This window comes from Phodopus roborovskii, unplaced genomic scaffold (genome assembly GCF_943737965.1).
Source record: "Phodopus roborovskii unplaced genomic scaffold, PHOROB, whole genome shotgun sequence".
In the NCBI taxonomy this organism is placed as follows: Eukaryota; Metazoa; Chordata; class Mammalia; order Rodentia; family Cricetidae; genus Phodopus; species Phodopus roborovskii.
Genome location: NW_026126511.1, coordinates 49,963,959 through 49,978,360, shown reverse-complemented (window position 1 = coordinate 49,978,360; position 14,402 = coordinate 49,963,959). Strand labels below are relative to the sequence as shown.

At 44.0% G+C, this 14,402-nt stretch overlaps 1 protein-coding gene across 1 annotated transcript in view; it reads right to left on the bottom strand.

Annotated features, from left to right (window-relative positions):
• Positions 1-2,153: 2,153 nt before the first annotated feature.
• Fdft1 (farnesyl-diphosphate farnesyltransferase 1) overlaps positions 2,154-14,402 on the bottom strand; it is a 28,459-nt gene continuing 16,210 nt past the window's right edge. Inside the window, exons 5-8 of the mRNA XM_051195527.1 lie at positions 13,090-13,281; positions 8,979-9,155; positions 7,584-7,736; positions 2,154-2,690 (exon numbers count right to left, since the gene is read on the bottom strand). Coding sequence (XP_051051484.1) covers positions 2,469-2,690; positions 7,584-7,736; positions 8,979-9,155; positions 13,090-13,281 — 744 coding nt within the window. The 3' untranslated portion in view covers positions 2,154-2,468. The remainder of the gene's footprint in view (positions 2,691-7,583; positions 7,737-8,978; positions 9,156-13,089; positions 13,282-14,402) is intronic.

Genomic DNA, 14,402 nt, shown 5'->3' with positions numbered 1-14,402 from the left:
TAACCCTCCAAGAGCTGCCCCAGGCATGATTTGCAGCTGCCATAATGATGGTACAGATAGGCTTCTGAGGAAGGCAGCACCAGGACGGAACCAGGTGGCTATATATGCTGTATACTACATTGAGTCAAAAGCAGGCTGGGGCTGTCTGTCTCCCATTGGTAAAGAGGGCATGTCCAGCATATGGTCCAAGCAAGACCATTGGTTCAGTGCCTAGCAACAGCAACATAACAAGGGGAGAAAAAAGGTAGGTGTGTCAGATGTAGCCAATTATAATTGGCTTTATAGAAATGTTCTGTGCTAAATAGCTGGATATGAAGAAAACTGGAGTTCAAGTGGAGCTTTGCATCCTGCCAAGGGAAAACAGCCTGGGTTTTATTGTTTGTGTTAGAGCCAGGGTCTGAGAATGACCTTGAATTCCTGATCTTTCTGCCTCTACCTCCCAAATGCTGGGATCACTGTGAGAACTGTAGTTTTCAGAAAGAATGAGCATTAAGACTTCCGTGCTTCTTTGAGCATGGAAGTTAACCATGTAACACATTACTTTGACTGGTTCCGTCTGGGTGATATTTGTCCAAGGTTGAGCCACAACCAATTAAATGAAGTCTCCATGCCCCAAGTGGTTCTAAGGATTCCCAGTAAGGAAATCTGTACTTGCATAAAATGCTGCATGGAGTCCCATGCAGGCTGAGACCTCAGTGATGAAGTCAGCATGCTTACAGACTTAACAGGAGAGCAGATTGTGGACTATACATACAGGTCTCAATAGCTGGAAGCTTGGTCCACAGTGTGACAGTGAGCGGCTGAGGCCCAGTGCAAGGGGATTAGGCTCAGGAGGCAAAACCTTAAAGGGGGTCAATACTTGTCTTCCAGACCCAAGACCAAGCTCTGAGGACAAGAATGGGATGGCTCACGTCTATACTCTTGCACTCAGAAGGCTAAGGAAGGGGGAACCACCATTAAGTTCAAGACTACATACAGACTTCCAGGCCAACCTGTGCTAGTTTAAGACTGTCACCATGCCTGGGCTTTGATTCTCCCTTGCCACCAATGTGATGTAATTACCCATGAGGCCCTCCAGAGGCTAAAGATGGGACCAGCTCTCTTCTTGGTAGTCAACCTCAGGTATGGTGTTATAAGGGGAAACCGGTCAGCATGTTGCCTGGAGCCTCTCCAGTGTCATGCTTGAAATGCTGGCTTTCAGTAGCCAGGGCCCTCATGACAATGTAGCCATGCTAGAATTAAAAACCAAACTCTCAATGTAGGGGAACTGGTTTTCCTGCCCAACATCGTTCCTCTTGAGATTTCAGCATAAAAATGTGGGGAAAAACCCAAACAAATGACTATCAAAGTGGCTGGTAGGGCAGTGCCAGAGGCAGGCTGAAGCAGCAATGAGAGGCAACAGCCTCCTCCACCAGCAGCAGAACCAGGCCACCTAGCCCTTCCCAGTTCTTGCTAACGGGACTTGTTGCGGTGACAGAAGACCATGTCTTAAGGTCACTATACCATCTACCTGGGCTTTCAGGTGACCTGCACTTGACAAAGTCATAACAAGGGATTTTGAGTTTGTTATTTTGTGCTGGGGATCAAATCGAAGGCCTTGTGGTATCTTGCACGTAACTGGCCCCTTAATCCCAAAGGGAGTGGCACTATTAGGCATGGCCCTGTTGAAAGAAGTGTGTCACTGTGGGGGGTAGGTTTTGAGGTCTCTTTTGCCCTAGCTTCCCTCAGTTTGACAGTCCACTTCCAGTTGCCTTCTGATCAACTTGTAACCAGCAACATGTTTGCCTACCTCCATGCTCCCCGCCATGACAATGGACTGAACCTCTGAAACTGTAAGCTGCCACCTCAATTAAACATTTTCCTTTATAAGAGTTGCTGTGGTCCTGGCATCTCGTGAAGCAACAGAAGCCCTAAGTAAAATAGGCCGTATGCACATTAGGCAACAGTTCTACCACCAGAGTTATATTCCAGCCCTTGCATGCTATTATAAAAATCTCAAGAGCAAAAGCTTTTACTGGAGGCACTGATGAATGCTCAAGCTCCCTTTGAGAAAGACACACCTGCACTCTTGGGAAGCTTCGCAACATCATCTAGAATGATGATGATTAACGACTTCCACTGTCAAACTGATGAGAAAAGCAGGAACCAGACGGAAGGAAAAGTCATGACAGGTATTCAAAGGCTATTTCAAATTAAATAAGTTCAATTGTCACTCTAGCCAGTTCACTAGGAGCTTGTGACCTCTAAAGTGCAGCAGTGAGCACGCTGCCAATGGCTACAAGAGGCAGAGGGACCACAGCCCAACAAGCACCAGGCTGCTGGGCATCTTTTCCTCTGCACAGTTTCTAAAGGTCCCACACACAGTTCTCCGCGAGCTTAACGTAGGGAAAATGAAAGGGAAGTCAAAATCCACCTGGAGGAAAAGGTAAACCCATTTCATGTGAACTTTGCCTTCCAGCCAAATAAAATCAGTGTTCTCCTGTCTGCACATAGTCTTCTGTGACCTGGGACAGGGTGCTCAGGTACTGCCAGCTCAGGGCAGCCAAGAGCATGACAAACGACAGGTAAATGGGGGAGTAGTGGCTTCGGGAGATGAGCTGACAGTTGGGAAGGCTCTGTGTCCTGATGGTGGAGATGACCTCCTTGGTTTTGCTAGAAGATGGGTCTGAGTTGGGAATCCGGTGATAAATCTGTAGGGAAAGAGGAAAAGCTACTTAGCAGTGTCTCAAGTACACCACTTACAAACATTTCCCATCGTTTGGTCTAAAAATACTCAACAGGTAGGTGCTCTATGCCCACGCCACCAAGGAGAAGCTGAACCACCTAGGTGTGTCCTGTAGATGACATAGCACAGTACGGTGCGCATATCTCACCACAGAGCCATTAATGCCTAGAGAGCAGCCACCGTACCACTTCAGATGCCGATTGCTTACGGTGGCAGGCATGGAGTAAGTGTTGGCATGATGCAGTTAGGATGACCAAAGGCATGTGTTGGATGGGGAAGACTCCAATCCCAGCAAACTAGGCAAAAGTAGCTCATATAAATAGTGCCCCATAGTGTATGGGGAACAGTAGAGATTACCACCAGCAGTCCTGCCAGGACCTCCTCCGTGTTGCTCCTTACAGCAACCTCCTGCACATCGGCAGAGCCCCACCCTCCTTCCACATCCATGCCACCACTGCCCTGAGTCAAGCCCTGAGCTCTGAGCCCCAAATCCACTCACCTGTTCACATGGTCAACAGAGATGTACAACCTGTTCTCATTGACCCCTGTGCCCTCCCCCATTACCTGCAGACTATCTGAGCTCTTTACTGTGGACATGAGGCAACTTGGGCCATACCCTCAATAAATGCACAGGCCACTGGGTACCTCTCTCCACATATGCAATGATACTGCCACTTCTTTCTCCTTTCCCACACCTTCACATTGCACCTCTATCTACCCTCATCCGTCTCTTTCATGTCTCCCAAGTCTAAATTGAATCAAACTGACAAGGTTACTGGCAGGAAGCGACGACAATTTAAGCCAGAACTGGGGCATGAGGTGAAGAGGGTGGAAACAGCATTTTACAGACCTTTAACAGGCAAATGGTGTACATTTCATCATTTAAGCACTCAGGAGGACAGTTAGTTGAGCACAGCCTGGGCTACAGAGTGAGATCATTTAAAAATAAATAGGACCCAGGGCTGGAGAGATGGCTCAGCAGTTAAAGTTAAAAGATCTGTTCACATCACCTGTATGGAGGCCCACAGCCATCTGAAACTGCAGTTCCAGACAGGGTTCCTGGTAATGCAGGGTTACCCTGACCCAGAAGTGCAGGGCTTTGTTCTACAGAAGAAGGGACACATGAAGGGTGAATGCAGGTTGTAGCATTTTGTTTTGACACCTCACTGGCGGATTGACCAGCGGTTTTGCATCACTACAATGAACTATCTGAATTAACTTACAAAGAGAATGGGTTATTTTGTCTGAGTGTTGGAGGTTCCAGCCCATGACTGATCACCCCACTATTTGGAGCCTGTGGCAAGGCAACACATCGTGCAAGTGCACAGTGATGAAAGCCTTCTGTATCCAGAACCAGGGAGTAAAAGAAAGAATAAAATGAAGAGTCCAACCCTGTGCTCTTCAAGGCACACCCTTGCCATGTACCCTACGTCCTGGACTTTATGGGCAGAGAGAACTAGAAGGCCCAGCCCCAGCCTATGGGTTAACAAGGAATGTTGGGGGGTTTTCTAGTGCTGTTATAACTAGAATGTTTTTTTGTATCTAAAATAGTTCTCAATTATTTTATTTTTTGTATATGTGTGTATATCTGTATGAAGAATGTGTGACATGTGAATGAAAAGTGCCTGTAGAGGCCAGAAGTGTCGGATCCCCTGGACCTGGGATTACAGATGGCTGTGAGCTTCTTGGTGTGGGTGCAAGGAACCGATCCCTAGGTTTTCTTCTTAAGCCACAGACACTCTTAACCTCAAAGCCATATCTCCATCCCTCTACACTTAACTTCTAGGGGATTCAAAATGCCCCTCTGACCTCCATAGGCACCAGACACACACATGATGCACACACATATATGCAGGCAAAATACTCATACACATGGAAAAAAAAAATGTATTTTTACCAAAAAAAAAAAAAAAAAAAAAAAAAAACTATTATATGCAGTTATCCCAGCACATGGGAGACTAAGATAGAAGGTTCAGACATTCAAGACCAGCCCAGGCAGAGAAGTAAATCCCTGGCTTTAAAGAAAAATATTAGCTGGGTGGTGGTGGTATACTCAGGTGGAAGCATATAGGTCTGAGTTTGAGTCCAGGCTGGTCTACAGAGTGAGTTCCAGGGCAGGCTCCAAACCAATACAGAGAAACCCTGTCTTGAAAAACCTAAACAGAAAAAAATAAAAATATTCAAGAATTTTTAAAATGGAAAAAGCTTTACTATCACCTCTTTCTGTTATTTTTGTGGGTGTGTGGGTGGGGCAAGAATATCAGATACTTTTGTGGAAAAAATATCCACTATATAATGAAAATTTGAAATAAAATTATTATTATTATTGCTATTAAACTGATTACATATTTATGTGTGAGCACACACATGCCATTGCACAAGTGTTGATTATCGTGGGTTCTAGGAATCAGACTCAGGTCATCAGACTTGGTGGCAGGTGCTTTTTACCCACTGAGCTATATGCACCATGTATGTGCCTGTTGAATCCCCTGGAACTGGTGTTATGAATGTTTGTGAGCTACAATATAGATGCTGGGAATCAAATCTGGGTCCCCTTAATAACAGGGGCTCTTAACCACTTAGTTATATCTCCAACCCCAATCCTATTTATTTTTATTTTAAAGATTTAGTTATTTTTATTTTACGTGCTTGAGTGTTTTGCTTATATGTATGTCTGTGTACCGTGTGTGCATGGAGACCAGAAGAGGGTGGTGGGTCTCTGGACATGCAAGGGCTCTGGGATGTCTGAGGAATTCCATGATTAAGATAGATGGCAATGTCATTAACAATTAGAGTTAATGTCCAAGGCATTACCTGGGTAATAGCCATGAAACAGCTACATGAGAGGAAAATGAATGAAATCAAGATACAACACCAAGCAACCCATCATTTAAAGAATAAGTAGAAGAGGCAGAAAGGCTCAGGAGCAGGAAGAGAGGTTACACAGGAGACAAACATCACTGAAGACAGGAAAGCAAAGGTCTCCCAGGAGAGAAGAGTCACTGCATCAAATGACTTAGGGGGAGGGAGTAATTTAAAATTTTTCCGGTCTATCATCAAAGTCCACCAAATTACTTCTCCCTTTTCTGGGTTATACACACCCAAGTGCTAATCTGTACAGTTAAGAGGACCCCAAGAGCCTGGCAAGGCCTAGAGCAGCCTAGAGTCAAACGGCACAGGATCAAGAAAACAATGGTCCTTGCCAAGGAATTCAGTTGGCAGAGTAGGGGATGGGAGTTTCCAGGTGTTTGTCCACATTTTACTTCTATCTCAAAATAGCAGGAAGAGTTCCCTGCTGACAGGTTCGAAGGCTGCTCTGAGCCAGGCTGCTCCGGCCACTGCTGAGCAATCTGTCCACCTGCTCAGGAGGACATGAGCCTTCACTGCACTTCTCTGTAGGGATTTGTGGCCTCTGGGAAGCCCTTTCCTAGACATTCTCAGTACACTGAAGAGACAGATTGCAAAAAGAACATGTCCTCCTTCCTACAAGGGCAGAAGTCATCTGTGAGGAGAACAGGATTGGCTCCAGATAGCATCTATACACCAGCAGATCAGCCTACCTGTCGTCTTGACTGACTGATTTTGAGACAAAGTTTCACATAACTCAGGCTGGCCTCAAACCTGCCATGCAGGTGAGGAGGACCTTGATCTCCTGATCCTCCTGCCTCCACCTCTCCAATGCTGGGATTATAGCCATGTTCCACCATGGCTGGTTTATAGGGTGTGTGCCAGGGATCAAACCTAGGGCTTTGTGCATGCTAGGGCGACACCACCAGCTGAGTTATATTTCCAGGCTGCAAGTCTTCATTATCAAAACATCACTGGAAAATTTTCCTTAAGGCTAACATTAGAGGTCAGACTTTATTGTTTGAACTTTGCAATTTCAAAATTTTTCTGCTTCAAATCAATTTAAATATTAATACATCCTTTAACTTGCATTCTGCTGGAGTCACCTTAAAGAAATTAGAAACCCTGAATTGGAGGTCATTGAGCTCTCTTAGAGTGCCTGAGTCTATTTTTAGCTTTCTGGGCTACTCTGTTGTAACTATTCAACTCTGTCCTGAAGTTGCAAAAACAGCTAGACAAGGAGAGAACACAGTGGCTGAGTTACAGCAGCAGCATTCACAAGAACAACTGTGCCACCTTTGGCCTCAAACTCAAGCCACCAGCAGCACTTAATTCTAATAGTCAAGAAAAACACAAATAAAATAAAAAATGAACTTTAGTGCCCATGAAGGTTTTCAAAAATGATTTTCTAAAATTAGTGATCAGTAAACCACATAATCCCCAAATCACACTCATAGTCCCAGCACTTGGGGAATTGAGGAGGGACGGATCACAGTGAGTTCAAAGCCAGCGTGAACAGACAATATACTTCAGTCACACATTACCCGCTATGCATGCTGACACAGCTTGGGGAGGTATGTTTTGCTTTAAAAGGTAGTTCTGGCATTTGAAATGAGAGTTGCAATGAGAGTTGCAGAAAAAAACAAACTCTTAAGAATTGATTGCAACTTAACAGCCTTACTTTATCTGCATTCACTCCTGGAGTTTTTGGAATGAGATCTGTGGTATGATAGAACATGCTATACTGAATGTCTGGATGAGATTCACTCAACCATGCTCTGCATTAACTTCCAAAACCCTCTACCTCTTATCTTTCATCCATCATCAAACAAGCTTGATTGGTCTCTGTAGGGCTATTATTTTCTAATACGGGTTACCAACTACACTCTTTAGGCTATAACACTAAGTAGTGAGGACTATCTACTATGCAAGCATGGTCTGGTTTAACAGTGACATGATAGCATGCATAAAAGCAGCTACAGATTTCCCAGAAAATTATCTAAAAACCCACCTCTTCTATGTACTGGTGTATGATAGCTTTGACAGCTGGCATGTTGGTGGCATCCATCATGAGGGTAACTGCTTGCCCCTTCCGAATCTTCACTACCCCCTTGAAAACCTGCTGATTGTTGTAACAGGCAGCCAGCGTAGCGATGGCCATTACCTACAGGTAACAGGAGAGGGAGGAATCTCAGTTCATGAAGATGCAACAAAAGGTGCTGCTGCAAGCATTCATGGTAGGTAGCGAAGCCTTTCGGGGGAAAATACAAGTGCCAGAGAGCCAGTGTGCACCGGCCAAGCAGCAGCTCCCAGCAGGCCATCACGCTCTACTTTTCCAGCTCCCCTTCCTCAACAACAGGGTTAAATTATTCTATCATTGAGCCACAAAATTCCATCTTATTTACAACATTAGTAAACCCAACATTTTCCACATTAAAGCTGTGATTATAACAGAAATATATTTCAAAGTAATATCTGCAAAGAATTTTCTAGCTTATCCTATTGTGAATATAATTATTATACATTAAAAACTGTGTGAGATGAAAACAGGGAAGGGGGAACCTGTGCTCAAAAGTAAATAATTCTTACCCAACGGAAACGTAAGCTAAGTATACAGACGCAGCTGAGTGCCATTCAGAGCTCTCAGTACAACATAAAAGAAAGCTTCTGAGGGCGTTAATTAGACATAACTGGTAAAGGAAATTACTCAGTGTAAGAATATACAGAGGCAGGGCTGGAGAGAAGGCTCAGTGGTTAAGAACACTGGCTGCTCTTCCAGAGGACCTAGGATCAATTCCCAGCAACCACATGGCAGCTCACAACTGTCCATAACTCCAGTTCCAGGGGATGTGGTACCCTCATACAGACATACAGCAGACAAAACACCAATGCACATAAAATAAAAATAAAATTTTAAAAAAGAATATAAGAAGCTAGGTCTACATTTGCTGAGGATAGGATAGGATAAAAAATACTTGAGTATTTAGTGAAGAAATGATTATATTTATTTACTCATTTCATGTGTGTAGGCAGTATGGAATGCCAGGAATCTAACTCAGGTGGTCACTTAGTGGCAGGGGCCATGACCTACTGAGATGCCTCAGGGTAACAGCCTTACCCAATAACCAGCATGCTGGCCATCTAGGCTGAGGCCAAGCTTTACTTATTCGTACAGTGATCTAGCTAGTTTAAAAGAGATGACAGGAATTGGGTAAATCCAGAAGGCAGGTTCTGGAAAAGTTGATTTTCTTCCTGAATGTGGCACAAGGAATATGCTGTAACTTATTACCAACTCGTGGGCAAAAGAAAATGCACCAGAGTCACTTTCTTAAGAAGCCATGACCCCCAACACAGCAGAGCAAGACAAAAACTGTGTTCTACCCAGCCCAAGCATGACATTCCATACCTGTGGAATAGCACAGAAGTTAAATACACTTTGGTTCCGGAGCCTTGACAGGTAGGTGATGACGTGGGGGATATGGTGCAGGGTGTTGGTTATGAGTTCATTCAAGCACTGCACAGCCACATCTATGTTTTCCGGCTTAGCAAAGTCTTCCAGCTTCTTAACATATCTGCCCCACACCTGGTCAGTCCAGAGTACAGAACAAGTCAACAGCGCACAGGTAGAGAATTTACATGTATTATGAGGTTTCCTCAGGGCCTGGAGGAGGCTCAGTATGGATTATTTAGCATGTGATGGGTGGGGCCTGGGTTCCATCCTCAGCACCAAAAGAGAGCTGTGCTATGAACAGTGAAATCACTGCTCACTGAGTTCCAGCTGTTTTAGGCTTCAGGTAACAGCCATTTACAGCAACCAGTCAAGGTCCAACAACAAAAGAGGCAGGGTGACACATGGGAAGGTGCCCTTATAAATAATTCATGCAGCAAGCTCAAAGCATTGTCTTAATGATCTCAGCCTACAGAGGCCTCCTGCTGGGCGGGAGGGTGTGAGTCTATTACTGAACTCCCCGCCCCCCCCCACCAGTACACCGGTACCACAAGCAAACCGTTCAAAACCCAAGACAGCCAATTCTGCTAAGAATATTGTTGAGCCAAAACATGTAGGAAAATAAAGCCTGTAGGCATCACAGGGCAATCACCTCCCCAGAGCAGACTCCTCATTTCAAAAGTGTAGGAGTTCAGTGGTTTCTTTGGAACCACAATCTCAGTAAGTGACCTCAAAGCCCCTACCTCCAGTCCCAATCTCTAGAATGTTGAGATGATAGGTCTGTAGCCACTCTACCTGACCTGGTTTCAAGATTCTTCTTTTAAATTTAAAATCACTAAACATGACCACTTATTAAAGATCTATTTTTATATATACTTTCATTTATGTGTTTGTGTGTGTATATCCCACATGTATGTGAGTACTAGGAACCACAATTAGGTCCTGTGAGAGCAGCAGGTACGCTTAACTGTTGAGCCTTTGCTCCAGCGCCACGTTATCCATTCTTAATATGCGCCCAAATCTACCTAGACAGAAGATACTACACTGTTTCACAGAACCTGGGGGTGGGGGAAACTTACAGAATAAATGTATCTGCCTGCTTCAACAATAGTTGACACATAACCTGTTAGATCTACACCCTATTCATGGATTATTTTAAAATAGAGCTGGATTTATTGTTTTATCTATAGTCTGATTTCCAAAATGAAGTTGAACTTAAGGCCTCATGTATGCACGCAAGTGTTCTGCCACTGAGCTATATTCCCTGCCCGGAACCTTTCTCGTATACACAAAATTCCAGGTCACATCCAAACACAAATGATTAATACTTAGTATAAACAGTCTTCAAAATCACCTTTCTCCTTACTTAGTTTGCTCAAATCTAACCAAGATCCACAACCAATATATGCTGGCTATCGCTGAGGAAGTCTTCCTAGCCATTTTCTTATTGAAGAAAAGATGTCCTGGAAGACATCTTGACTTTTTTTTTTTAACTCTGACCAAATCCCATGGTGTTCATTCATCCCGCTTTTCTTGTACATGATAGGTCTGGCAAAAATCCTGCACTGGTTATCTGTGTCATTTGTTTAAGTTATGCTTCCTGAGAAAACTGCAGTTCATATGGGCTTCTGGAAACCCTGTCCACGGAGACAGCCTCAAACCCAATAGGTTGAGGGCTCAGGTGTATAAGAATGTCCCTAGCTCAGACATCTGTTCCAAGAAGCAAGCTGGCACCTGTTCAGTGCTCATCATAAAGGATGCAGATGATAGGCTACAGATGCCAAGTGAGCTGTGTGTGGTGGGGGTTGGGAGTGCGGGGTGTAGGACCTCCCTTGCCCTCTCAGCTATTCAGGCTGAATCCCTGGCCTTTGGGGGTTGTGATGGAGGCTGTATCATGAAGACAGTATAAATTCAGTCAATGACCAGTGGTGGTCAGTTCTATCTCCTCTCCTCCGACTTCTGCAGCTCCTCTCTGACCTTCTGTCACATACCGTTCCTGGGAGGAACCCATCTCAGGCACAGTGGCACACTGAGAGCCCAACCCTCTACTCACAGACTGTAAAGAGCCCACAGCCACCAAACACCTGCTTGCAGAACACCTCAAAAGACCTCAAAGACCCCAGTCTTGGCACTAGGAGGCTGAGGCAGGGTAGGCATGAGGGTAGATCAGTCTGGGCTATATGGCAAGATTTTCTCAAAAAATAAAAAATAAAATAAATAGTAAATGTAAAACAAAAGATCCCAAGAGTTTTTAGGAGGTACGAGTACACATTGTTATTATAAATCAAAGATAAGATTAAGGGATTGAGCACTGGCAATGAGCAGTTTTATGCTACCAGACTTATATGAGAATTTCAGGAGTTTTGCTTGCATTTTTTGCAGAACCAGGTGGGTATCAAACCACAGTCTTACATGTAATAGACAAGTACTCCACCTCTGAAGCATATACATCCCCAGTCCTCTACCCAATTTCAGTATTTTGATATCAATTTGTTTATTTTTTGAGTGTTTACTCAGACTAGCTTTGAACTCAAGGTTTTTCAGCCTCACTCAACCTTAAGGGTTCTAGGATTGCATGAAGGTTTACCATACCCACACACACAGTTGGTGCTAGCCTCATGCCTGTATAAAGCATTGTGCCACCGAGCTGCATCCCCAGTCTGCAACATGGATACAGAGAACATTGCAGAAAAACCTTCTGTTCAAACAATGGCACAGCAGTGTTTTATACTGGGATTTTTTCACTGAGACATAAAATGGTGATGACTCCACAGCAGTGTGGGTCTTTTGATCCTTACTATCCCATGAGCAGACTCACTGAGAAACTTTATCTTTACACATAATGAATGCTACAGTAGACAGTCTCACCCAGCAGCACAGTGCCGTGGTCTTGCCTAATGAGAAATGCTATCTTGGTACTTCTTCCTTTTCAGGCTGCTTGAGCTGACTGACACTAACTGGCTGGGGATGGATGTCTGTCTCATTTCTGTCACACCTCTCGTCTGCAGTGCAGGTTAACTCATCCACTTCACCCTGCAGAACTGTGGAGGCTGAGGAACTGGAGCTCAGGAGTCACAGGCACTTGATTCCCACTGTGTCTGTGAGACTGTGGGCCGGGACAGCCAGACTCCTCTTCCTGGTGGCCATCAGACAAGGCCATTACCACTCTCCTCCATTGACGCATCACCAAAGGAAGAGAGCCAGGCTGGAGTCACCTGGAAGTGTAAACACCCTACACGCTTTCTGGTAGGTGGCTGGTCTCTTTGTTGCAATCCCAGCACCCTCAAGGCTGAGCTGGAAAAAATCTAAGTTCAAGGCTAGTCAAGGCTAGCCTGGGCAAATGCTCAAACTTTAAAATTTGAGATTTTTAATAAAATAGTACCTTTTATATTAGAATATGAATTTTGCATCTGTTATTTCTCACCTTGTGACTTATTCTTTTATTTTTACTCTAAAAGCACTTGGCTTTAGGAGAACATTTTATGAAAAGCAAGAAGAAAATCCTGGAGGGATCTCAATAAATATTCACTGAATTTTCAAGCTTTTGTTCAATGTTCACAGTTTAATTAAATCAGAATATGCCTTTTTTTTTTTTCTCCAGAGCTGGAGATTTGAACCCACAGCCTTGTAAATCCTTAGCACACAGAATATCATGAGCCACATCTGTGACACCTTCTGTCCCTTACTGTTAGAAACTGTCTTGATCCTATCTACCCCACTTGTGTTGGTAGACCTCATGAAGGTCTGCAGTAAATAAAGGACTCAAGCTGTAGCTACAGGAATACATTCAGGGAAAAGCCCCAGCCCTGAGAGCTTAAGTTGGTTTGCCTAGGATTTATCTGTGACTTGGAGGAAGTCACAGAGACAGAAAAAGGTCAAAGCTATTCACAGCGCCTGAATCACCAGAAGCAGCCGCTCTAGTCAAAGCAAAGCAAAATGACCTGATGTATTCTATACCTTCTGATGTTGTCCAGGGTATTTTGACTTAGTCACTTGCAACCATTGGATTAAATGATTCATTTTTCAGTCTAGAATTGTTTCCCCCCCACAAGAACCCCATATCAGTTACCTCTTGAGGCCAAAATGCTCTTCCTTCTTGTTGGTCTTCCAGATAATCACGAATGATATTTGTTTTCTGCAGGAACAGACCCATTGAGTTGGCACACTCTGTGTCTTCACCAACTAAGGGATCTTCAAACTCTGAGGTCGAGAACAGACGAGAAAGGCCAATTCCTACCAGTCCAGCAACGTAGTGACAATACTGCAAAAGATTATTGTGTAAAGTACTTTAATAACGACACAGAAAGGTCTTGCCAGGCATCATTAGCTACAAGATAATAATTAGCTACAAGATAAGCTAAGCTATCCTTTTGATTCAAACACAAGCACATGAAAAGAATACAATCAAGGGCTGGAGAGATGGCTCAGAGATTAAGAGCACTGACTACTCTTCCAGATGTCCTGAGTTCAATTCCCTGCAATCACACGGTGGCTCACAACCATCTGTCATGAGATCTGGCGCCCTCTTCTGGTATGTAGGCAAATATGCAGACAGAACACTGTATATGCAATAAAAATAAGTAAATAAAAAAAAAAAAAATACAATCAAGATGGAACTACACTGTGTTCTTGGCACCATGTGAGCACTTCCCATGTATTCAACCCAGACACACACAAGACCTACTGCTATCCCTCCATTGCACAGATGGCAAAACTGGGAAACACAGAGGTCAATTACCTTGCAAAGCCTAGGGCCACAACCAGAGGTTTGTTTTTGTTTTTTTTTTTTTTAATTTCTTCTTTCTTTTCATTTTGTAGTAGTGTTTGAACTGCGGAGCTTTGCGGCCCCCTCACCCCAGTTGTTTTGGTTTTTCCAGATAGGGTTTCTCTATGCAGGCCAGGATGTCCTGGAACTCACTCTGTAGACCAGGCTGTCCTGGAACTCACAAAGACCTGCCTGTCTCTGCCTCCTGTGATTAAAGGTGTGCACCAGGCAGGATCTCACTCACTTTACTTTTTGGCATATTCTGTAGAATAGGAAGGCTTCTACCTTGTGATTCTCACACCTCACCATCAAGAGTTGCTGGCTAAAAAGAGGTAAGAATATGAATCCAGCCTAAGCAACATTTCCGAAAAGGTCTCAGTAAGATTTTGCCAAATGCAATGTTTAACTGCCAAGAATTTCTTTGCTTAACTGCCAAAGAGTTTCTTTGCCATGGAAACACCCTGCCTCCATACCTCTGGAAGAGATATGCTGTGGACAGTAGCGTGAAATCTATAGACTAGATATTGGAAAACATGCCTGCATCTACAGTGCTAAGAAAATTTCGTTTCAAGGTAATAGGTCTTGGGTAGAAACACTTTTAGAACAAAGACCTGTAA